This window comes from Budorcas taxicolor, chromosome 20, assembly GCF_023091745.1.
Source record: "Budorcas taxicolor isolate Tak-1 chromosome 20, Takin1.1, whole genome shotgun sequence".
NCBI lineage: Eukaryota > Metazoa > Chordata > Mammalia > Artiodactyla > Bovidae > Budorcas > Budorcas taxicolor.
Genome location: NC_068929.1, coordinates 36,937,760 through 36,962,186, shown reverse-complemented (window position 1 = coordinate 36,962,186; position 24,427 = coordinate 36,937,760). Strand labels below are relative to the sequence as shown.

General features: G+C 43.3%; 1 protein-coding gene across 1 annotated transcript in view; it reads right to left on the bottom strand.

The window, feature by feature from the left end:
• Positions 1-24,427, bottom strand: part of MROH2B (maestro heat like repeat family member 2B) — a 75,846-nt gene that overhangs the window by 3,431 nt on the left and 47,988 nt on the right. Inside the window, exons 25-38 of the mRNA XM_052659097.1 lie at positions 24,120-24,255; positions 23,923-24,018; positions 20,642-20,731; positions 20,109-20,229; positions 15,779-15,876; positions 13,189-13,341; positions 9,916-10,073; positions 9,231-9,357; positions 8,560-8,747; positions 6,590-6,730; positions 5,960-6,074; positions 4,956-5,102; positions 4,251-4,433; positions 318-473 (exon numbers count right to left, since the gene is read on the bottom strand). Of these exons, the coding sequence (XP_052515057.1) occupies positions 318-473; positions 4,251-4,433; positions 4,956-5,102; positions 5,960-6,074; positions 6,590-6,730; positions 8,560-8,747; positions 9,231-9,357; positions 9,916-10,073; positions 13,189-13,341; positions 15,779-15,876; positions 20,109-20,229; positions 20,642-20,731; positions 23,923-24,018; positions 24,120-24,255 (1,909 nt within the window). The remainder of the gene's footprint in view (positions 1-317; positions 474-4,250; positions 4,434-4,955; positions 5,103-5,959; positions 6,075-6,589; positions 6,731-8,559; positions 8,748-9,230; positions 9,358-9,915; positions 10,074-13,188; positions 13,342-15,778; positions 15,877-20,108; positions 20,230-20,641; positions 20,732-23,922; positions 24,019-24,119; positions 24,256-24,427) is intronic.

Genomic DNA, 24,427 nt, shown 5'->3' with positions numbered 1-24,427 from the left:
TTTCTGCATCACAGTGCATAATGCTAGTTCTGCTTCCAGAAGGGAAGGCAGGCTTATTGGTGTGTTGGGAAAAGAGCAGTAAAGAGTTATGCAAGGGCTGGACAGTCAGTGCTACCACCTTCCCAGTTTCAAAGATGGAAGTGCAAACTCAGGAAGTGATGGCCAAAAAGGAACCCAGGATGGGATAACTGGTTTTCAGGTTCATTTGAGACTGGTGTCTTCAGATATGGCTGCTGGTCCAGCCAGACCAGGCTTCCTGGCACCTCTTGGCTACGGGCAGAGGAGGAGGTGCAACTGTCTGTGCAAGGGCCACTTACAGTTCCAATCTTGGGATTGGGGTCCCAGAGGTGGAGAAGGAATGAAATCATGCTCTTTTTTATTTCTTCAGCAAAAAAAATCTTCCACCTTCTTCCTGTTAGGGATGCCAGATTCTCAAATAAGAGGATGGCAGTCAGCCTCACATCATCCTGCTCCTGTGATGACAGATGCATGTCGTTGGTGAGTCCCCCACATGGCCATTCCCAGTTGGAACCCCCCAGCCCATTCTGCCCCTTCCCATTCAGTAAAGGAGGCTGGAGCCCAGGCACTGGAGCTCACTTGTCATAGCCCCTGTGTGTTCCAAGAATGCCCTTCCTTTCCCAGTATCTCTCCACCCACATGACACGAGTTTAGAGCTGGAGACTTGGTTTTTGACTTGGAGGAACTAATGAGGAAATGTGACCACAGGAATAATAAAAAGGGAGTGCTGGTGGTAGAAGGCCAGGGAGGGTTCTTGTTTATTCTGTATTTTATACACATTAGTCTGATTGCATCATTAGCCTGGAGTTATGGAGCCTCTGATCTAAACTGCTCAATGTCTAGGACACTTCTCCAAGATCCCATACACTTTCCAAAGGGATTACAGGAAGCTCAGAAATTTGGGCTTTGGGTCTCAGAGAGAGAGAGAGAGAGAGAGAGAGGATAAACAAAAAAGTGCTTAGCCCCACTATTGTATATATGAAGTTATGGAGCTCCCTTGCTTACTGTCCAAGCGGGTTGGCAATGCTTTTTAGAAGGCAAAAGATTTATGCGACCTCAACAGGTGGTGGAGAAAGATGGCCTTCTATTATCTCAGACACTTTGTTGATATGGTTTAGAGTTCTAACAAACTCTGATGAATTTTCTGGAGGTTTTCTTTTTTCTTTCTTTTTCTTGAGGGAGTTGGCTATCTAGAAAACTAGTCTAAAATACCTATAGGAAGGCAGAGGGATGAGGGGAAAGGTCATTCCGGGTAACAGAATATTATTTAGATTAGCAACAACCAAGGACAAATAAAAAAGCATTCCCATGGACATGAGGGGAAGAAGACAGAAGAGTTAACTTTGATAGCAAAATAAAATGTGTGTGAGAAGAGGGCATATAAACAACAACATTGTGAAAAAGGACACTAATAAAGATCTACCATAAAAAAATAAAGATGGCTTGTTGGGAAAAGGCTAGAAAAGTTAAATACATGCCTTGTAGAATGGAAATGGAAGTAGACATGTTCTTTAAATGTACTAGAAGTAAGGTCAAGGTATATATTTAAAAGATCTCCTTTTAGTAAGAGAAGCAACCCAATGACAAACTATCCAAAAGCTAGAGAGTTATTTACTTAAAAAAAAAGAAACCATTTGAATTTTTTTAAAATCAAAGACCTAAAGATAGGTCTGCAAGGAGATCCAACCAGTCCATTCTGCAGGAGATCAGCCCTGGGATTTCTTTGGAAGGAATCATGCTAAAGCTGAAACTCCAGTACTTTGGCCACCTCATGCGAAGAGTTGACTCATTGGAAAAGACTCTGTTGCTGAGGGATTGGGGGCTGGAGGAGAAGGGGACGACAGAGGATGAGATGGCTGGATGGCATCACTGACTTGATGGACGTGAGTCTGAGTGAACTCCGGGAGTTGGTGATGGACAGGGAGGCCTGGAGTGCTGCAATTCATGGGGTTGCAAAGAGTTGGACGCGACTGAGCGACTGAACTGAACTGAACTGGAAGATAGGTCAAATAGGAATTAACCAATTGGGACGATGAGAAAGCAGAAAAGAGAAGGGTAGAAGTGTCTTGGGTGCTGGGAGAAGTATTAAAGTTTAATTTCCTGTTATAGAGAGTGACGTGAGTGCTTGGGTGCTGGCGTAGGAAATAGCAGTGAGCGGGGCCTGGAGCATGGGACAGCAGCTGTATTTTCTGTTCTACCATTTTTTTCAAAGTGTCACCATATTTTTGGAGAAAGTATTTGAATAGCGAAGAAAAGAAAGAGACAGTTTGGAGATTACAGAATTGTATGTTTTACCTATAGAAAAACATAGGGGCAAAGTATCATAATTTATTTGTAGAAAAAGAGTATTGCTTGCATGTAGTTGCTTTAGTTGTGTCCAACTCTTTACCATCTTATGGACAGTAGCACACCAGGCTTTTCTGTCTATGGGATTCTCCAGTCAGCAATACTGAGGTGGGTTGCCATGCCCTCCTCCAGGGGATTTTCCCAGCCCAGGGATCGATCCTGCATCTCTTAAGTCTACTACATTGGCAGGCAGATTCTTTACCACTAGCACCACCTGGGAAGCCCCCAAAAGAGCATTACAGGACTGTAAAGAACATGCCGTTATTAAGACTCAATTTTTGCCAAATTTTATGCAAATTTGATGAGGTTGATACCTACTAGAAATGAAAAAGTTCTAACCTAACAACCAGAAAGACTTTAGATTTTTTTCTTTTGCAGTAAAACTGAGAAACATTCTTTTGACCATAAAACTTGCAGACAGACTTGTGATTAGTGAAGGCTCAGATCCAAGAGTGTTACTATCATTGAATCAATTATGGTCCAGGAAACCTAACAGGTAGGGCTCTCTGGAGCTGCCTTCAGCTCTTGGTTGTTAAAGATTGTTTCAATTATCTGTGTATTGAAGAAAAGAACATCTTTGTTATTTTATAGAAGATACTGAATTGAGTGAAAACCCATAAAGTATTTTTGAGTACAAAATGAGAATGAAAAGTAACACTAATACATTGGAGAAAGTAACACTAATACCAGCAGAAAGCTGCTTTCAAAGGTCAGGTTTAGACTCACACAAAAGAAACTGAAACACACAAAACTGGTGGACTATGGACTGAGGGCATGTATTAGGAACTGAAATCTGGAGGTCGGGGTGGTTAATAAACTTCTGAAGAGTCAGGAAGAAAGGGTAAGATAAAAAAAAAACTGGAGTGAATAAATAGGAAAAAATTGGACTTGAGAGGTGATTTTTCTTCAGATTCTATTCAATACTTCTCAGGCCTCATTTAGAGATACAACACAGTCACTGGCTTGTAAAATATTAAGGAGCTGAAAAATTAGGTTTATGGTGAATAATGAAGGAAATAAAGACTTTTCATTCTGGAGACTATCCCTGAACAGGTAATTTAATAAAGCCTGAATGTTTAAGAAGGATGCACTTGAGCAGGCAGCCAACAGTTTCCATCTCCTCCAATCACACAATGGGAGCAGACAGGTTTAGATGATAAAAAATAGGTTTATGTTAGATGTGAAATAGATTTCTATATTAATGGCAGTGAATAAACCAAGAAGAAATAATAAAATCTAGTTTCCCAGAAGGTATAAAGAAAAATGACCTTCCTTTGCCTAGAATCATTGACTAATCTTTTCTGAAACGAGGGCTGTAAACCAGATCAGGGGTTGACAAAATTTTTCTGTAAAAGACCAAACGCTGAATAATTTAGACTTTGCAGGCCACATGGTTTCTGTAACAACTAATCAGCTCTGCAGATGAAGTGTGAAGGCTGCCATAGATAATATGTAACCAATGAGCATGGCTGTGTTCCAATAACACTATCTTTGCAAAAAGATGTTCTGGGTCGAATTTGGCCCATGAGCTATGCGGCAGTTTAATGACTCCTGGGATGAAATGAACTAAGCAAGTATTTTAAGTTTTTGAAATCTTGCACATGAAAAAGATAGTGTTGGAGGCATCAACGTTTAGCCCTGTAATGAGTACTGTCATCATCTGTGTTCCCCCAACAGCAAACATTGAGGTAAGGATTTAAGTGTAGGGGATTTACATGGGAGGTGAGCCCAGGAAGCAAGATGGACAAGACAGGAAGGCTACGAAAGGGAATATAAGTGGGTATGGCAGATGGACACCAAACTGGTCTGCTGCAAGCACTGCCTGAAACTCTTTCTGTTCACTCACTTCTTCTGGGGAGGGAAGATTCCTGAACAGGTTCACTTACATCTTCAAGGAAGGTTCTTGTTTGCAGGACTATTTCTTTGAAGTAGAAGCTCACATCTCTGTCTGTGAGCAGATCCAGGATCTTTTTTAGAGCCTTCAAGCTTTCACAGACGACCTCAGTGCGGGCCAGGTGATAGAGGCCTCTGATGACAGATTCTAACATTATCTGCTTGTGCTTCTTCACCTATTTTGAAATAAGGTTTCTTAATCTCGAAAACTGTTCTATGTGTATCTGGAATAGGGTAGGAGACCCCAGACAAGGGGACTGACATTCTGTTAGGGTCACGGATCCTTCAACACAAGAGCTGCTACTTCAGCAACTTATTTGGATTTTCACTTAATTTCTGAAATTAACACACATGGTTACCCCATGTGTAACCATGGGGTGTGGGTTACTAAATAATTATTTTAAAACTCTACTTGTGTCCATGCATGCTCAGTTGGGTCCAATTCCTTGCAACTTCATGGACTGTAGCCCACCAGGCTCTTCTCCAAGGGATTTCCCAGGCAAGAATAATGGGGTGGGTTGCCATTTCCTTCTCCAGGGGCTCTTCCCAACCCAGGGATGGAACCTGTCTCCTGTGTCTCTTGCATTGGCAGATGGATTCTATTTTTTCAAATTTTTATTTTAACCACTGAACCACTTGGGAAGCCTCTAACTCTACTTACATGAATTACTTTTTGTCCTTCCCTCAACCCCTTTTACCTTGTGAGGGGCTCCAGAAGCTGTATTACCGAGACCCCGGATGGCCATTTGCCTCAGGATGGGGTTGGAGTCCCAAGCACTCTGATCCATCAGGACAAGCACATCCCGTAGATTCCCATGCTTCCAAAGGATTGGCTCCTTCATGAGCTGAAAATGACACACTTCTCCCCTTTAGTTGAGGAAGGGCCTCCCTTCAGGAAAGTTCTGAAGGCATCACAGCTATGATGAAAGGGCAGGGCCCCAGCTGCTTGTGGAGCAGAGGAAGAAGCCTTGGGTGAATATGCAAATCTGGCAGGAACTAAGCTCTGGTGGTAAGCAACCCACAGGTCAAGGTTATGAGCTGATGAGAACCTAAACACCTAGTTAAGAACGTATGTGCACGTGTTTAGTTGCTCAGTTGTGTCTGACTCTTTGCGACCTCATGGAATAAAACCCGCCAGGCTCCTCTGTCCACGGAGATTCTCCGGGCAAGAATACTAGAGTGGGTTGCCATGCCCTCCATGCCCTCCTCCAAGGGATCTTCCTAATCCACGAATCGAACTGGGGTCTCCTGCATTGCAGGCAGATTCTTCATCAGCTGAGCTACCAGGGAAGCCCAGTTAAGAAGATAATTCTGATCTAAATGGGAAAATGGAGCATAGAAAATAGGAGTAACTGATGATGTTATTTCTCTGGACTGGCTGGGCCAGCTTTTATCCCAGGCTGTGGAAGGACTGTAGTATTGATATATTTGTTGGTTATATTTTGTTTTGTCTTTTGCAGGTTATTTCTCTATCCTTCTCTGCTTTGGAAATTGATGTCTACAGACCAGAGGGCAGGAAGAGGATGAGGCTGGGTTCTTTTTCCTCTCTGTCTCTCTGCTCAGGTACTGTATCTCTGGCAGTCATTGGGCCTCTCCACTCCCAAAGCTCCCAGTGAAGGTCCCTCTTCCGTGGCTCTGGATCCCATTGAACTCCTGAGAGAGATACCCCATGGGACCCAACAAGCCTGCTGGGGTGGCTTGCCTCAGAGAAGAAAGCTGTGCCCGTTATCCGGTAGTTCTCTGAGGAGGAGGTCAGGGAGGGGAGGAGTTGTTCTGTGATGTCCAGTATGATTCCATGTTGCCACACGGCCATGCTCCTAGAAAACCAAGGCTCCCATTGTAGCGGAGACTTTTTTCTTTCTAAACAATGGAAGACACTTTAGTCTATTTCTCTAACAGGAAAACCAATAATTTTAAAAAGGGATGTTAACAAGGAAAGAGCACCAAGCCTTAAACTTTATAGCACCCTATCTAAGTGCCTGATGAGAGTGTTCAGTTCAGTCACTCGGTCGTGTCCGACTCTTTGCGACCCCATGGACTGCAGCCCGCCAAGACTTCTTCTCCATCACCAACTCTCGGAGTTTACTCAAACTCTAAAGTGTAGTTCGCCTAAACCTGTTCATTTGTACCGCTATTTTTTGAGGAATTGTTGAGTTTGGAGCTGATCCTACCATGTCTTCCCAACCCTCTTTGCTCTTTCCTCTGTTTTCTTTTCTCCTTGACTCTAAGTCCTTGGTGACTCAATGGCTTTCAGTGAAGTTGCCTGCACTGCATTTTCACTTTGTCTTCAGCTTTTCCTTTGGTATCTAGTTTTGGAGTATCTGAACATTACCTGGCCAGTGCACAGACTCCTATGTGGTGGGTACTGGGGCTGCTGAGGAGGGTCCACACGTTGTCTCCCTCGTCAGATTCTCTGGTCAGCCCTTCTCTCATAGCCTGGGCCTGCACACACTTTAGAGCTGTAGTTGAGAGCCTGAAAGAGACAGTTGGCATCACAAAAGTAAGTCAACACCATGCAGGGAACTGTGAATTCCTCAAGTCCATAATCCATAATAAATACCATCAAGCTGTCTGTAATCTGTATTTTCACATATTATATCTTGGCTCTCTATATTGACATGTATCAATCTGGTTACTTATAACCACTATGTGCTACAGAATAAATATAGCACATTTTGTTTGTTTTAAAAAATGTTCCCCACAATGCTCCCTTACTTCTGGATGAATGGAGGCTGTGTAAGGAAAACAGGCAGCCTTGATCTCACACTTCCGTGTTGGGGCCAAAGGAGATATTGACATGTCCTGAACTCAGTCAATAATCCCACAAAATCTTCACCGCTCCTGAGAAAATCAAGCCCTGAGGATAGAAAGTGTGAAATACTGTACTTTAGTGGCTCAAACACAGCACTTTGGAAACCAGGATGCATCTCTCAATGGATAGTGCATTGCAATTGTTGGACAAACAGTAGTTGTGATGCAGTCTCTATTGACTGTGTATACAATTCGTGTACACAAACATATTCAGGTACGGCTCTTTGAGGTGTCCCTGGAGGAGGACCTGACCACTCACTCCAGTATCCTTGCCTGGAGGATCCCATGGACAGAGGAGCCTGGCAGGCTACAGTCCATAGGGTTGCAAAGAGAGGGACATGACTGATGTGACTTAGCATGCGCACATGCAAGCTTAGAGCTGTAGGTATTTATATATGTACATGTGCTGAGCTTAACTGCTTCCTTGGTGGTTCAGATGGTAAAGAATCTTCCTGCAATGTAGGAGACCCATGTTTAGTCCCTGAGTCGTGAAGATCCCCTAGAGAAGGGAATGGCAACCTACTGTAGTATTCTTGCCTGGAGAATTCCATGGACAGAGGAACCTGGTGGGCTACACAGTCCGTGGGGTCAAAAAGAGTCAGATGGGACTGTGACTGAGTGCATGGGCCTGCACAGGCAAGCAAATGGTCCCAATCCCTTGTCCGCCCCCCACTCCACCCCACATGCATGCTCACTGAGTCTAATTGCTCTTTAAAATGCCTTTTAATAGGTTGATTTGACTGGAATAAAAAGTTAGGCAAGAGAACAGGGAAGCAAAGCAATGTGTTACAAAATAAAAATCTATACTTAATAATCCTCAAAGAGCTCTATGGAACAATATAAAATATGAATTTAATAGTTTCAGAAAGCACTAATTTATGACTTAATTGGGACTTTTTAAAAACTTTTTCAATGGTTCATGAAATAATATTACTTCTTTCAATTGGTGAAGTCTTAGATTTGAGGAAATATGATATTTATTTTTATTTTTCTTCTTTCCTTGTATGGTGTGTATGTGTATACTCGTGTTGGACTCTTTGTGATCCCATGGACTGGGGTCCCCGAGTGCCCCCAGTCCATAGAATTTTCCAAGCAAGAATACTGGAGTGGGTTCCATTTCCTTCTCCAGGGGATCTTCCCGACCTAGGGGTTGAACCTGCATTTCTTGCACTGGCAGTCTCCTTCGTCGGGAGACAGATTCTTTACCACTAGTGCCACCTGCCTTGAATATTACAGAATTCCAACTTTGCTTGAAAGGTTTCAAGGAAAGAAGACAAAGGAAGTGGATGGGCCACTCTAGAGAAGAGGATGTTGCTGCTTGTAAGACTGTTCTGGATGACAGCGCCTGGGTACCAGTTCCGGGAAGAAGGGCTATGGAATGGAGGGATAGAGGGACCTTGTTTCTAAATGGGTAGTTGAGGCCACGCCAGGCCCTTTTCTGGAGCCTTGGGTCAGGGTGTCTCCAGAAGGCCCTCCTGCCTGGCCGTTTACCTGCAGGGGTCAGCTCTCTGCTGCCGCTCCCCCTGTGGCATCACCCGCCGGCGGCGGCTGAGGGTGGAGGTGGGCATCTTCTGACCGAGGGTGCAGCTGACCAGCTTCAGGAGAAGCGCAAACAGCTCCGGGTACAGGCTCGCGACAGGGGTGCCTGTTGACACCACTTCATACACAGCACAGGCCACCTGCAGGGAGGAAGGGTCTCGTGTCAGGTGGGGCTGACCTTCCAGGCTGTTTTCCCTCCACAGGATTGCTTCCCAGGTGGACCACACTTGTAAAAGCCCACAGAAAGGTGAGAAAATGGAAGGTTTATTTTTCTGGGAACTTCTCAACTCAGGCTGTGTTTTTCTCTCAGGGCTCCCATGTGGGGTGACTCCAAAGTCTAGCTGGCACCACAAGGTTAGGCTTAGGGTCTTTTGACAACAATTAGATGTCTTGAAGGATAATTTGGAAACACAGAGGCACAGATTTTCCTTGGGCTGGTGAGAAATTGGCTTCTAAACATGATCAGCCACAAAGTCATTGCCATATCACTGCCATGATTGTCCAGTATAAACTGGAGTCGATTTAAAACCAGAGTGTAAGAGGGGAAGAAGTGTGATTAATGCCGTACCACCCAGTGCCAGGTGGGAACAAGCTCAGATGTGTGATGGGGTTGTCCAACTCACAGATATTGCCTCTATTCTGGCTAGGTCATCTTCTAACTCGTTCTCCAGTTTGTCGACTAAGGCTCGCAAGAGTTTGCCACTGGAGGCTGGGTTCTCAGCCAGAGATTTCCACAGTGTCTTTGTGTCCCTAGTCAAGGAAGGCAGGAAGCTGATGAGGCTCAACTCTTTGGGAGATTCGCTTTTCCATTGGATCCACTCTAAAACCACATTATGACTAATCACAATTGCAGGGATGAGTGGACATGCCAACGTGCCTGGGGATAATAAGGATGCTTTATTTAACAATCTAGCATTTGGGCCTTGGGTTGCTGAGGTTTGTTAACATCCATCAAGACAGAAACCTCTCATATAGATGCATTCTCAGCAACAAGAAAGGGGGGAAATAATCACTTTCTAAAACTCACTTACTCCTATTTTAAATATATATATACACACACACACACACACACACACACAAACATATATACATATACACATACCTAAAATTCTCATCTTCCAATGAGGACATATATTTGAAAAATACTTGGAAAACCATTACCTGTGATTCAAGCACTGTTTCTGAAATTAGTCAGGTGAGATGTTTTCAACTTTTGTTTGCTATCTTTCTCTCAAACCAGAGATTCTTCCCCAATGCCTTATAGAGGGGTCTTCCCTGGGAAAAGGGACCACCTTAGTTTGAATCTACCTGTCAAAGGGCAGAGGCTTCTGTAAAAGGTTGGCAACAACTGCGTCCATGTGAAAGCTGGCTATCTGAGAAATGGCTTCTAGCATAAATTGAAAACTTTCCTCCTTTTGTCTGAGGACCGGCATGTGATGGTAAATTACGCCCAAGATCTCCAACAGCTAAAAAGAAAAAGCCAATGCAATCACTGAATCACCATTTTTCCTTGACATGGTTGACTTAGGTCATGTACAGTCAGCAAGTTGTGGGTGGTGATTGATGAAATAGAAATAATGTTAAGGAAGTGATTGATTCTACACATGGCCTATCTCTTGCTCAGGACAACTATTGATAAATTAGGCATTTATTCTTAAATCAGTTTAGCAAACATTTAGTAAAAGGCAGCATTATGCCAGGTGCTGAGTTAGGCATTGTGGGGATTTTACCAGGGTTGCATAAGACGTAGCCCTTTCTCAAAAGGAATGAATCATCTCATAAATGACTTCGGCTGTATACCCAGAGGCTTGTACACAAAACTGTGTATGGCAAATGGTGTACAAGAGATTCATGGGACTGATAGGGGAATCCAGAAGTAACTGAGGTCACCATAGAGGGACGTCTGGTCTGGGTCTCAAAGGATATATACCAATTCCAAAAGGCAAGGTGGAGATGGCGAGGAAAGGAATCCTCGTCAGAAGGAATAAGACAGGTAAAAATGCAAATAGAACACAGAGGGTTCAGAGAGCAGTGAAACTAATCTATCCTCCACTATTGGATACATGTCATTATACATCTGTCAACATCAAAACTAAAAGCTCTAATGTGAACTGTGGACTTTGGGTGATTATCAGTTCAGTTCAGTTCAGTTCAGTCGCTCAGTCGTGTCCGACTCTGCGACCCCATGAATCACAGCACATCAGGCCTCCCTGTTCATCACCATCTCCCGGAGTTCACTCAGATTCATGTCCATCGAGTCCATGATGCCATCTAGCCATCTCATCCTCTGTCGTCCCCTTCTTCTCCTGCCCCCAATCCCTCCCAGCAACAGAGTCTTTTCCAATGAGTCAACTCTTCGCATGAGGTGGCCAAAGTACTGGAGTTTCAGCTTCAGCATCATTCCCTCCAAAGAAATCCCAGGGTTGATCTCCTTTAGAATGGACTGGTTGGATCTCCTTGCAGTCCAAGGGACTCTCAAGAGTCTTCTCCAACACCACAATTCAAAAGCATCAATTCTTCGGCGCTCAGCCTTCTTCACAGTCCAACTCTCACATCCATACATGACCACTGGAAAAACCATAGCCTTAACTAGATGGACCTTAGTCAGCAAAGTAATATCCCTGCTTTTGAATATGCTATCTAGGTTGGTCATAACTTTTCTTCCAAGGAGTAAGTGTCTTTTAATATCATGGCTGCATTCACCATCTGCGGTGATTTTGGAGCCCCCAAAAATAAAGTCTGCCACTGTTTCCACTGTTTCCCCATCTATTTCCCATGAAGTGATGGGACCGGATGCCATGATCTTCATTTTCTGAATGTTGAGCTTTAAGCCAACTTTTTCACTCTCCTCTTTCACTTTTATCAAGAGGCTTTTTAGCTCTTCTTCACTTTCTGCCATAAGGGTGGTGTCATCTGCATATCTGAGGTTATTGATATTTCTCCCGGCAATCTTGATTCCAGCTTGTGTTTCTTCCGGTCCAGCGTTTCTCATGATGTATTCTGCATATAAGTTAAATAAGCAGGGTGACAATATACAGCCTTGACGTACACCTTTTTCTATTTGGAACCAGTTTGTTGTTCCATGTCCAGTAGGATGAGTCAATGTAGGTTCATTGATTGTAGCAAACGTAACCTGAGGTGTGGGATGTTGGAAGTGTGGAGATAGGAGGTGTACTGAAACTCTGTAACTTCTGCTCAGTTTTGTTGTGAACCTAATGGCTTTAAAAAGTAAAATCTATATAAAAACTACACAAAAGCCTGGTAGAAGCAGATGTAGAAAACTTTATGGAATAGGAGAATGGTTCAGTTTGGAGCACAGAAAGAATGAAGGTGAGAAAAAAGAGGAGGATAACTTGATAGACAAGACAAAGCTGAATCCGAAAGGACATTGAGGGTCACCTTTCTGAGTTTGGGTATTAGTCTGTGTGCAGTAGGGAATTATATCATGCATTTGGATTTTTGACATGGATTAGGACATGTCTCTATGCTAAAGCAACTTTGCGTCCAGTAGATATTTCTCTTGCTTATTTTGGATAGACATTTTTAGGTTAAATATAACATTTTTCATGGAATTGTAATTCCTTAATCATAAATATCCTGCAATCCTGATTATCACACAGTCCCATACTAGTGATTCTTGGAAAACATTTAGGTCCCTAGCCTTTACCTAGCATATGAACAACTTCCCCTTTTATGTTTAACACACAAACACATGGATATTCTAAATTTATTAACCTTTCATTCTCCCATGACTGGCCTAGGGCCTTCCACAGAGTATATACTCAATAAATGTTTTTGAAAACAAACAAATGGTTGGGCAGTAGTTAGAACAGAGGTCATTTGTAAAAGTCATGCTTTGGAGAATTCTTTAATTTAGGATGATTAACTCCCGGCTCTGGGGACCACGACTTCTTCCTCCTGTTACCCTTGGGAAGGAAGCCTTTCTGAGTTAAAAATTCTTTCCTCATCACTGATCTCTGAATTGTTAATATTTTGATTGTGACTTTAGGAGAGAGAGAAGACAGCATATCCATTTGGAGCTCTTAACCAGACTTCCTGAATTTAAACCCAATTCTCTCTGCTTAATTCTCTAGTTGGGAGGAAGGATTGGGACTTTTCTTTCAGTCAGTTCCTCAAGGATAGCCTTCTTTATCAGAAAATACCTAAAGGGTGTTAAAGAGCAGCTCACAGGGTGGCAGTGGAGTTAGAAAACCCGCCTGGCCCTCAGTGGCCATCTCAAAGGTTCACGAGGCCACTCTTATGCTTGCAGATCTTACAACCCAGTTTTTCACACACCACATGCTTCTGGTTCAGATAGTCTTCCTCTGACCAGAGACTGGCAGCTTGGAAAGTGCTCATCATCACAGACTAGAGAGGCAATTGAGTCAGGTGAGACGGGCCCTCCTCCTGAGCCTGGTTGCTCATACACAACTTGGGTCTCTGTTGAGGCCTCCTGAGGCTGTGTATGCTCTTGCCTGTGACTCATCAGAGGACCAATTGAGGAGTGATGACGGGCTTCTGGTACTGGCATTTCAGAAGTGCTAGAATCATGCTCAGTTGTCAGACTGGCTGTCAGTTCACCTGGTCTTCCAGAGTAGCTCCCTGCTCCTTCAGGGCGGCGATCATCCAGACGCCACAGGCCTTTGTACACGGGGGGTTGAGGCTCTCCAGACCATCCAGGGTTTCCTCCAGGAACATGAGCATTTCTTCACTGGGGATGAGTTTACTGACAATCTGAGAACAGACCCAGAAAAACTCCTGTCACCAACCCCTCACTTCATATCTGGACCCAGAAAGACTCCTGTCACCAACCCCTCACTTCATATCTGGACTCAGAAAGACTCACGTAACCAAGCCCCTCACTTCCTATCTGGACACCCAAAACATGCTGCCCTTTTTTTAGGATATTAGAAACCACTGGGCTTTCCAAAGAGTTAGCGTATGATTGAGGCCATAGAAACTAGAGAAAATATTAAAATAGGACATAGACACGGCCTTTCAGTCTAAGTAAAACTTTCCTTGAAGTTGCTTTCTAAAAATCATTTCATATTTATTAAATTCTAGGTCTGCCAAGGCAATTTCCTCTCCAAACCTGAATTTGCAATATGCCCCATAAAGGAAAAATAATGTGTAAATGGCAATTTAAGTGTTGTCAAGTACTTTCATATACATTTCATCTATCATAGAAATGTCTTGTGTCTGCCAAAGAGTAGCTAGGAGCTAGGCTTGAGGATTCAGGAAATCTATCAACACGTACTAAGTGCCTGGCTAAATAGCCTGTGCCTTACAGTATCCAAACAGAGGGTGAATTAACAATGAACCCTGTCTTTTGCTTTTGTGTGTTTCAATATTGAGTAGTCAATAAAAGGTCAAGAAAATAAGACTTTGTAATTTTGGTCTCTAGATAAATAATTATATAGAATGTTTGATTGTATATGTCTCTGTATATGTGCGAATGAAAAGGCAGGCAGGGGAGGTGAAAAGTTAGCAGTCTGAATAAATTCCAGAAACATTATCTGGGGCTTTAACCAAACAAGAAGGTCATGGTTATGAGTTTGTGGGTATGAAAACATTCCTACTCACAGCTGAATTCCCTCTGTATTAAATGGCCCAGTGATGTGTGGTAGAACGATCTTTGAGAGGACATGAATTCCTTTTCATGAGTAGCTACCTGTCCTAGCTGGATTCTGAGTTACCATGGCTCCAAGATCAAGGCCTAGACTCATGTGTCTGTTCTATGGAGCACCAAATGTCTGCCTGGGTCCAAGCTCAACAGTTATGTGTTTTTTTCTTTCTCATATTGGGATGATATTGGCTTAGGAATAAAGGAAGGAAGGGAACTCCTGTTTTTGACACTTATCGTGCATCAGACACTGTCTTAGGCCTCGGACCTGTTTTCCCTCCTTGTGCCCCCATGAGTTTCTCTTCTGTATACTCCTCACTTTCTTGTCACGGCTGCTGCCTCTTTAGTCCAAGCCTCCTGAGCTCACACGTGGATTCTTACACTTTCCTCCAAACTGACCTCACTAGTTTCATTCTTGGCAGCCTATAGTCTAGTTTCAACATGGCAGCCAGGTGACCCTTCAGAAATGAAGTTGTACCATATTCTTCCTCACAGAACCACCACTAGCCCATAAGGAGATTTTGCAAGCTAGGAAAAATGCTTTGTTCTCAAGAAAGTTCCCTTCTCTCTGTTATTGTCATGATGACCAATTTTGTTGTTTACTGCCCTCAGTGGGTAATTACCATAGCACACATATAAATCCACAATGTCTGCATTAGGAATAATGCTGTTTCACACAAGTTGTACATTTCACACCTGCCACATTATATGCAGTGGTTTTGACTCTTCTGTTCAAATCCCTCTGCTGGTTTTTTATTTTTATTAGAGTGAAACCAAGGTTCTTAAAAAGGCCTGGAAGGCACTTCAATCAGCTCTGGGCTGTCTCTTGGATCTCATGACCCACTTCTTTCTCCACCTCAGGGCCTTTGCATATACTGTTCCCCCCTTTGCCTGGAATGTTCTTTCCAGATATCTTTGTGGTTCTCTCTTTCAGAGCTGTGATCCCTAGGGGATCTGCCCCCACCTTACTCTTCATTCCCTTCCTTGACTTTGTGTTTCTCACTTATCACTACCTGACATCATATTTATTTGGCTGCCCCATCCACTAGGACATAAACTCAATGAGGGCAGGCATTTCTATCCTAAGATCCTGGAAAATAGTCTGGGATATGGTAGCTGCACAGGGCACATGAGGTGAATGAATAAGTGACTGAATAAAAGAATGAATTGATTGACCAATTCTCACAGCAGCTCTGAGAGGGAGGTTATGCATTTTTTTAAGATGAGGAAATGGATCACATAGTGCACGCACTTCAGGGGGTGCACAGAGAATACGTCTGACGGACTCCAATGTCCTGTTTCTCTCATTTTACCCTACTACCTCCTTCACTTGGAGAGGACTGCATGGCTCCCCAGGTTTCCCAGAGCTTGAAATGAGATTGCCTGTACACACGGACCCAGATTTCATGAATGGACAAAAGTCGTTTATTTCGCTAGAATGGCTAGACTGTTTGCCCTCCTTGGTAGAGGAGCGTACACGGCTGACTCGTTTGAAAATTAACCCAGAATCATCCTTATGTCCCTTGATCAGTCCTCCATATCTATTACCTTTGCTATTTTGGAGGAAATCTTGATCTGGACCTGCACATCATCACATTGCAGCCCTTCCTGCAAATCCTGTAGTCTTTCCACTTCCAGGTGAACACCTACAATCAACAAAGGGTGACATGGGAGTTCAAAGAACTGATAGGGGTTGAAGAGGCTGTCTATATTTTGATGTCACACTAATTCAGCTGCTGGATGCCTTTCACAAACGCACGAAAGCCTCTCTGATGAGCATAAGAGCAAACACTGATTGAGGAATTTCTGCATACTAAAAGCACGGTAAATACTCTGATCTCATTTATTACTCCTAGAGATCATCTGAGGTTATTTGCAGTTGAGAAGACTGACACTGAGAGGTGTAAAGTCATTTGGCCAGGTCATGCAGGGAGTGAAAATAGAGTGTTGGAACTTGAACCCTGGTCTGACACCACTGCCCAGGCTCTAACTACTCCTCTTTACTGCTGGCTCTGTTGGAGTTCTATTCTGCAGTGAGCTTCTGTTGAAGGGAATGGTTAAGGTAACCATTGTAATCATTGCAATTGTGTGATTGTTGATATTGACTTGCAAATGCAGACCTCAGTGGTAATGTTTTTCTGTTTGTTGTTTGGAGTTAGTAATTGGTGGAAACTTACACCTGAATCTCTCTCTGGGAGGTACCTTAGCCTCCTGGGCGGAGGACCTGGGCTCAAAGTCCAGCTTCACAGCTTTCAATTGTCCAAGCAACTGGTAAATATCTCAACCTCTGATCTATTATCTGCATTAACAACGGACTGAACAACATCCACAAATATTAAGTAGGCATTTAATTCAGTAAAACACTAGTTACTTGTATCCAGTACATATTTAATTTAATGATCATATTCTTTGTCTCTCTACCATGTTTATTTGATCAACTAGGAAAGAGTTAACATGAATAATGAAGTATGGGATTTCCTGCTAACAAAGAATATTTAAGAACTGGAACTTTGCATGTTTCAGGAAAATAAAGGAACCTAAAGGGAGAAATATAGATCTGATAGAGCGCCTGAAGAACTATGGACAGAGGTTCCTAACATTGTACAGGAGACAGTGATCAAAACCACCTCCAAGAAAAAGGAATGCAAAAAGGCTAAATGGTTGTCTGGTAGACCTTAAAATAGTTGAGAAAAGAAGAGAAGCAAAAGGCAAAGGAGAAAAGGAAAGCTATAACTATCTGAATTCAGAGTTCCAAAGAATAGCAAGGAGAGATAAAGTCTTCTTACGTGAACAATGCAGAGAAATAGAAAACAATAGTATGGGGAAGACTAAAGATCTCTTTAAGGAAATTGGAGATACCAAGGGAACATTTCATGCAAAGATGGGGCTCGATAAAGGACAGAAATGGCATGGACCTAATAGCAGCAGAAGATATTAAGAAGAGGTGGTAAGAATACACAGAACTATACAAGAAAGATCTTCATGACCTGGATAATCACAATGGTGTGATCACTCACTTAGAGCCAGATATCTTGGAGTGTGAAGTCAAGTGGGCCTTAGGAAGCATCACTAGGAACAAAGCTAGTAGAGATGACGGAATCCCAAGTCGACCTATTTCAAATTCCAAAAGATGCTGCTGTGAAAGTGCTGCACTCAATGTGCCAGCAAATTTGGAAAACTCAGCAGTGGCCACAGGACTGGAAAAGGTGAGTTTTCATTCCAATCTCAAAGAAAAGCAATGCCAAAGAATGTTCAAACTGCCACACGATTACACTCATCTCACATGCTAGCAAAGTAATGCTCAAAATTCTCCAAGCTAGGCTTCAACAGTACATGAATCGAGAAGTTCTAGATGTTTAAGCTGGATTTAGGAAAAAACAGAGGAATAAGAGACAAATTGCCAACATCTGTTGGATCATAGAAAAAGCAAGAGAATTCCAGAAAAACATCTAGTGCTTCATTGACTATACCATTTGACTGTATGGGTCACCACAAACTCTGGAAAATTCTTAAACAGATGGGAATACCAGACCACTCAACTTGCCTCCTGAGAAGCCTGTATGCAGGTCAAGAAGCAACAGAAAAGGACATGGAACAATAGACTGGTTCAAAATTGGGAAAGCAATACATCAAGGCTGTATATTGTCACCCTGCTTATTTAACTTATCCAGAGTACATCATGGGAAATCCTGGGCTGGATGAAGCACAGGCTGGATTCAAGATTGCTGGGAGAAATATCAATAACATCAGATATGCAGAGGACATTATCCTTATGGCAGAAAGCAAAGAGGAACTAAAGACCCTCTTGATGAAAGTGAAAGAGGAGAATGAAAAAGCTGGCTTAAAACTCAACATTCAAAAAACAAAGATCATGGCATATGATCCCCTTACTTCATGGCAAATAGATGAGGAAACAATAGAAACAGTCAGAGACTTTATTTTCCTGGGCTCCAAAATCACTGCAGATGGTGACTGCAGCCATAATATGAAAAGACACTTGCTCCTTGGAAGAAAAGCTGTGACAAATCTAGATAGCATCTTAAAAAATAGACATTACTTTGCCAACAATGGTCCATATAGTGAAAACCATGGTTTTTCCAGTAGTCATGTATGGATATGAGAGTTGGACCATAAAGAAGACTGATCGTTGAAGAAGTGATACTTTTGAACTGTGGTGTTGGAGAAGACTCTTGAGAATCCCCTGGGCTGCAAAGAGATCAAGCAAGTCAATCCTAAAGGAAATCAGTCCTGAATATTCACTGGAAGGACTGATGCTGAAGCTGAAGCTCCAATAATTTGGCCACCTGATGCAAAGAACTGACTCAATGGAAAAGATTCTGATGCTGGGAAGGATTGAAGGCAGGAGGAGAAGGGGATGACAGAGGATGAGATGGTTGGATGATATCACCAACTCAGTAGAGTTTGAGCAAGCTCCAAGAGATGATGAAGGACAGTGAAGCCTGGCATGCCGTAGGCCATGGGGTCTCAAAGAGTCGGACATGAACAACAACAACAAAGGAGGACCAGGCAGAGCAATAATAGAATTCCTTTCTTCCTATGGGGTCCTTTTGTGGGACATTTCTTGTCTTATTAGAGTGGTCCTTTAATTCTCACCCCTTTAATTCGTTTTTTTTTCTGGCTTTGATAAAATCATACACCCTTCATGAATTCTCTTCCCCAATCCCAAGGGACTGTCAGATCTATTCAGGTTCTGCTGAATAGTTTTTCCCTATTGACAGACTCTATTGTCTGCCCTCAACCAAATCCCACCTTCCGTCCTTCACACACTTTTAGCATGCAAATTTAGAATTGTTATATTTCTGTGTCCCAGCATCAGAACAGTGTCTGACACACAAAAAGGCACTCAAATATTTCCCTAGGGGCTTCCTTTGTAGCTCATCGGTAAAGAATCTGCCTGCAGTGCAGGATACCCGAGTTCGATTCCTGGGTTGGGAAGATCCCCTGGAGAAGGGATAGGCTACCCTCTCCAGTATTCTTGCCTGGAGACTTCCTTGGACAGAGGAGCCCGGCAGGCTACAGTCCATGGGGTCGAAAGAGTCAGACACAACTTAGTGGCTAAACCACCTCTTTCACCTTCATCAAGAGGCTTAGTTCCTCTTCGCTTTCAGCTATAAGGGTAGTGTCATCTGCATATCTGAGATTATTAATATTTCTCCCAGCAATCTAGACTCTTAATTCTACATCTAAAAGAATGAAGAGTCTAGCGTAGACATGAGTGGCAGTCAAACTGGCTGGGGGATCCTGGCTGCACCTGGTCTGGAGGGAACTGTACACAAGGCAGGTCCCACCTCGGCAAAACACTTGCTGATTTAACCTGTATTTAATCAAGAAGCCCTGAGTGTTGGTTTCAGCCTGATATTGAGGTTTTAAAATTCCTTCTGTTTCCTGACATTGATAGGTATTTACACATTCCGGCAGAGCAGGCAGAGGTCCTGCTATGCAAGCTACAAAAATCTCCACAAAGTTATCTCTCTTAGAGAACTCTGAAATTCACTTAGCACCAGGATAATAGTATGATTTCCTCTGAAAGAAAACTGTGTGGTAGAAAAAGCTTTGCTAATATGTCCAATTGGTGTGTGATTTAAATCAGACACTCTCAAAACATTCCACCTGCTTTAATGGATCTTTATGACGCTTTGGTGCTATTATCTTTATTTTTTAAAAACCAAAAAGCAGAATCACTGAGGAAAAAGGATCTAAGAGAGAGAGATAAACTGTGTAACATAACTCAGAAATGACTGAACTAGGGGAGGAGAAAGGGAGAGAGAGAGAGGAAGGAGAGAGACAGAGATGTACAAAGAGAAAAGCGAAAACAGGTATCTTCTCTGCATCTGTGGGTTTCTCATCCTTCCCTCACCTTTTATAGAGAACAGACCAATAGCCGAACTGGCAGCCGCCTGACGGATGGAGGGCAGGGTGTCACAGGAGTGAGGAGCCAGGAGGCCAAGGAGTGAGCCGATCTTAAAATTCTCTGGTGCCTGCAGGATAAAGGAGGATCCCGAGGTGATGGGGTGGCTTGATGATGTTGCAGGATAGTCCCAACACTGGATATTAAGTCCTTGTTTCCTCCGTGCGGGTCCTTAGAATAAAACGGAATCTCGGACTTTCCAAGCGGACAGGCGAGCAAAGACAAATGAATCGCTTCACTCCCTGGCTCCCAATCTCCGCCGCCCCCCCCCCCCCCCCCCCCCCGCCCCGCCCCGCAATCCCTCAGCCAGCTCCTGCTTGGACTCACAGTGCTGTGGGGATGGGACAGACCTCAGGGTGGTTCTTTGAAAAAACTCCGTCTGGACCGGATATCCATCACAGAGGAGTTTTGGATTCCAGCGGCCTCCGAGGTCCTTGCTGTTAGCAAGCAATGACATCCACCCATTCTAGGGGCTTACTCACCACGACATCATTTGTCAAAACATTTGCAGTGATCTGGAAGGCTCTTTCTCTTTCCCAGTCTTTTTGTGAGACAAGCCACATTCGGAGAAGCTGTTGGTCAAAGAGTAAAAGTGCTTTCCTTCAGTTCAGTTCAGTTCAGTCGCTCAGTCGTGTCCGACTCTTTGTGACCCCATGAACTGCAGCAAGCCAGGCCTCCCTGTCCATCACCAACTCCCGGAGCCTACCCAAACTCATGTCCATTTAGTCAGTGATGCCATCCAACCATTTCATCCTGTGTCATCCACTTTTCCTCCTGCCCTCAATCTTTCCCAGCATCAGGGTCTTTTCAAATGAGTCAGCTCTTCCCATCAGGCGGCCAAAGTATTGGAGTATCAGCTTCAACATCAGTCCTTCCAATGAACACTCAGAACTGATCTCCTTTAGGATGGACTGGTTGGATCTCCTTGCAGGCTAAGGGACTCTCAAGAGTCTTCTCCAACACCACAGTTCAAAAGCATCAATTCTTCCGCGCTTAGCTTTCTTCACAGTTCAACTCTCACGTCTATACATGACCACTGGAAAAAACATAGCTTTGACTAGACGGACCTTTGTTGGCAAAGTAATGTCTCTGCTTTTTAATATGCAGTCTAGGTTGGTCATAACTTTTCTTCCAAAGAGTAAGTGTCTTTTAATTTCATGGCTGCAGTCACCATCTGCAGTGACTTTGGAGCCCCCCAAAATAAAGTCTGCCACTGTTTCCCCATCTGTTTGCCATGAAGTGATGGGACTGGATGCCATGATCTTAGTTTTCTGAATGTTGAGCTTTAAGCTAACTTTTTCACTCTCCTCTTTCACTTTCATCAAGAGGCTTTTTAGTACCTCTTCACTTTCTGCCATGAGGGTGGTGTCATCTGTGTATCTGAGATTATTGATATTTCTCCTGGCAATCTTGATTCCAGCTTGTGCTTCCTCCAGCCCAGTGTTTCCCATGATGTATTCTACATATAAGTTGAATAAGCAGGGTGACAATATACAGCCTTGACGTATTCCTTTTCCTATTTGGAACCAGTCTGTTGTTCCATGTCCAGTTCTAACTGTTGCTTCCTGACCTGCATATAAGTTTCTCAAGAGGCAGGTCAGAGGCTGATCTGGTATTCCCATTTCTTTCAGAATTTTCCACAGTTTCTTGTGATCCACACAGTCAAAGGCTTTGGCATAGTCAATAAAGCAGAAATAGATGTTTTTCTAGAACTCTCTTGCTTTTTCCATGATCCGGCAATGTTGGCAATTTTATCTCTTTCCTAAAACCAGCTTGAACATCTGGAAGTTCATGTATTGCTGAAGCTTGGCTTGGAGAATTTTGAGCATTACTTTGCTAGCGTGTGAGATGAGTGCATTTGTGCAGTAGTTTGAACATTCTTTGGCATTTCCTTTCTTTGGGGTTGGAATGAAAACTGACCTTTTCCAGTCCTGTGGCCACTGCTGAGTTTTCCAAATTTGCTGACACACTGAGTGCAGCTCTTTCACGGCATCATCTTTTAGGATTTGAAGTAGGTCAACTGGGATTCCATCACCTCCACTAGCTTTGTTCATAGTGATTCTTCCTAAGGCCCACTTGACTTCACATTCCAGGATGTCTGTCTCTAGATGAGTGATCACACCACCGTGATTATCTGGGTCATGAAGATCTTTTTTGTACAGTTCTTCTGTGTATTCTTGCCATCTCTTCTTAATATCTTCTGTTTCTGTTAGGTCCATACCATTTCTGTCCTTTATCGAGCCCATCTTTGTATGAAAGTTTCCCTTGGTATCTCTAGTTTTCTTGAAGTGATCTCTAGTCTTTCCCATTTTGTTGTTTTCCTCTGTTCCTTTGCACTGATTGCTGAGGAAGGCTTTCTTATCTCTCCTTACTATTCTTTGGAACTCTGCATTCAAATGGGTATAACTTTCCTTTTCTTTTTTGCTTTTCACTTCTCTTCTTTTCACAGCTATTTGTAAGGCCTTCTCAGACAGTCATTTTGCTTTTTTGCATTTCTTTTTCTTGGGGATGGTCTTAATCCGTATCTCCTGTACCATGTCATGAACCTCTGTCCATAGTTCTTCAGGCACTCTATCTATCAGATCTAGTCCCTTAAATCTATTTCTCACTTCCACTGTATAATCGTAAGGGAGTTGATTTAGGTCATACCTGAATGGTTTAGTGGTTTTCCCCACTTTCTTCAATTTAAGTCTGAATTTGGCAGAGTTCATGATCTGAGCCACAGGCAACTTCTGGTCTTCTTTTGCTGACTGTTACAGAGCTTCTCCATCTTTGGCTACAAAGAATATAATCAATCTGATTTTGGTGTTGACCATCTGGTGATGTCCATGTGTAGAGTCTTCTCTTATGTTGTTGGAAGAGGGTGTTTGCTATAACCAATGCGTTCTCTTGGCAAAACTCTATTAGCCTTTGCCCTGCTTCATTCTGTACTCCAAGGCCAAATTTGCCTGTTATTCCAGGTGTTTCTTGACTTCCTACTTTTGCATTCCAGTCCCTTATAATGAAAACGACATCTTTTTTGTGTGTTAGTTCTTAAAGGTCTTGTAGGTCTTCATAGAACCTTTCAACTTCAGCTTCTTCAGCGTTACTGGTTGGGGCATAGGCTTGGATTACCGTGATATTGAATGGTTTGCCTTGGAAATGAACAGAGATCATTCTGTCATTTTTGAGATTGCATCTAAGTACTGTATTTTGGACTCTTTTGTTGACTATGATGGCTATTCCATTTCTTCTAAGGGATTCCTGTCCACAGTAGTAGATATAATGGTCATCTGAGTTAAATTCACCCATTCCAGTCCATTTTAGTTCACTGATTCCTAGAACGTTGATGTTCACTCTTACCATCTCCTGTTTGACCACTTCCAATTCATCGACCTAACATTCCAGGTTCCCATGCAATATTGCTGTTTACAGCATTAGGCCTTGCTTCTATCACCAGTCCCATCCAGAAGTGGGTGTTGTTTTTGCTTTGGCTCCATCCCTTCATTCTTTCTGAAGTTATTTCTCCACTGATCTCCAGTAGCATATTGGAGATATTGATCTCCTTTCCTTAGTATCTTTCACATTCATCCATTCTCATTCTCTCACTCTCACTCTGCCTCTTCTGGAGTAGGGTGCTGGCCTCCCCACAGAGACTGTGTGAGTGGGCTGGCTCTGTGGTGTTGGCGGAGGGCTACATGGGTCAGGCTGGACGGGTCCCCGGGAGGAGGCGGAGTTGGAGGGTGCCCTGGAGCACAGGTTAGGGTCCATGGGACCTACTCACATTGAACATTTCTTGGCAGTCCTCTGCTTTCATGTTATCCCACATCATGGTCCTCAGCAGCTTTCCGAGAGCATCCATGGATCGTTCGTAGAGAAACTGAAATGAAGTGAGTGACAGTGAGGCTGAGAGCATGCGTTCATTCAAGTTCATTCATTCTACCTGGCTCTTTACCCTCCTCCGGCCTCGCCCCCACATACTTGGATGTGCTCCTTGTCTTTGTCCGTCTCGCCCTCATTTCTGAGTTTTTCCAAGGGTGGAAGGGGCAGCAGCCTCCGAATATTCTCCTCAAGAATATTAAGATGGTCATTCAGTGAGAGTTGAGGCTTCAATTTACTGAAATGAGAACCATGTGGAGGAGTGGATATGATATCGCCAAACAACACATACCTCAGTTGAGTTCCAGAGAACTGAGGAACTGAAGGGGCTTGAAGGGGTCAGAGGCGTTTCTGATGGGAATGCAATGTTGAAGGAGATGGTAACAGGAGTAAAGAGAGATTGGGGACAT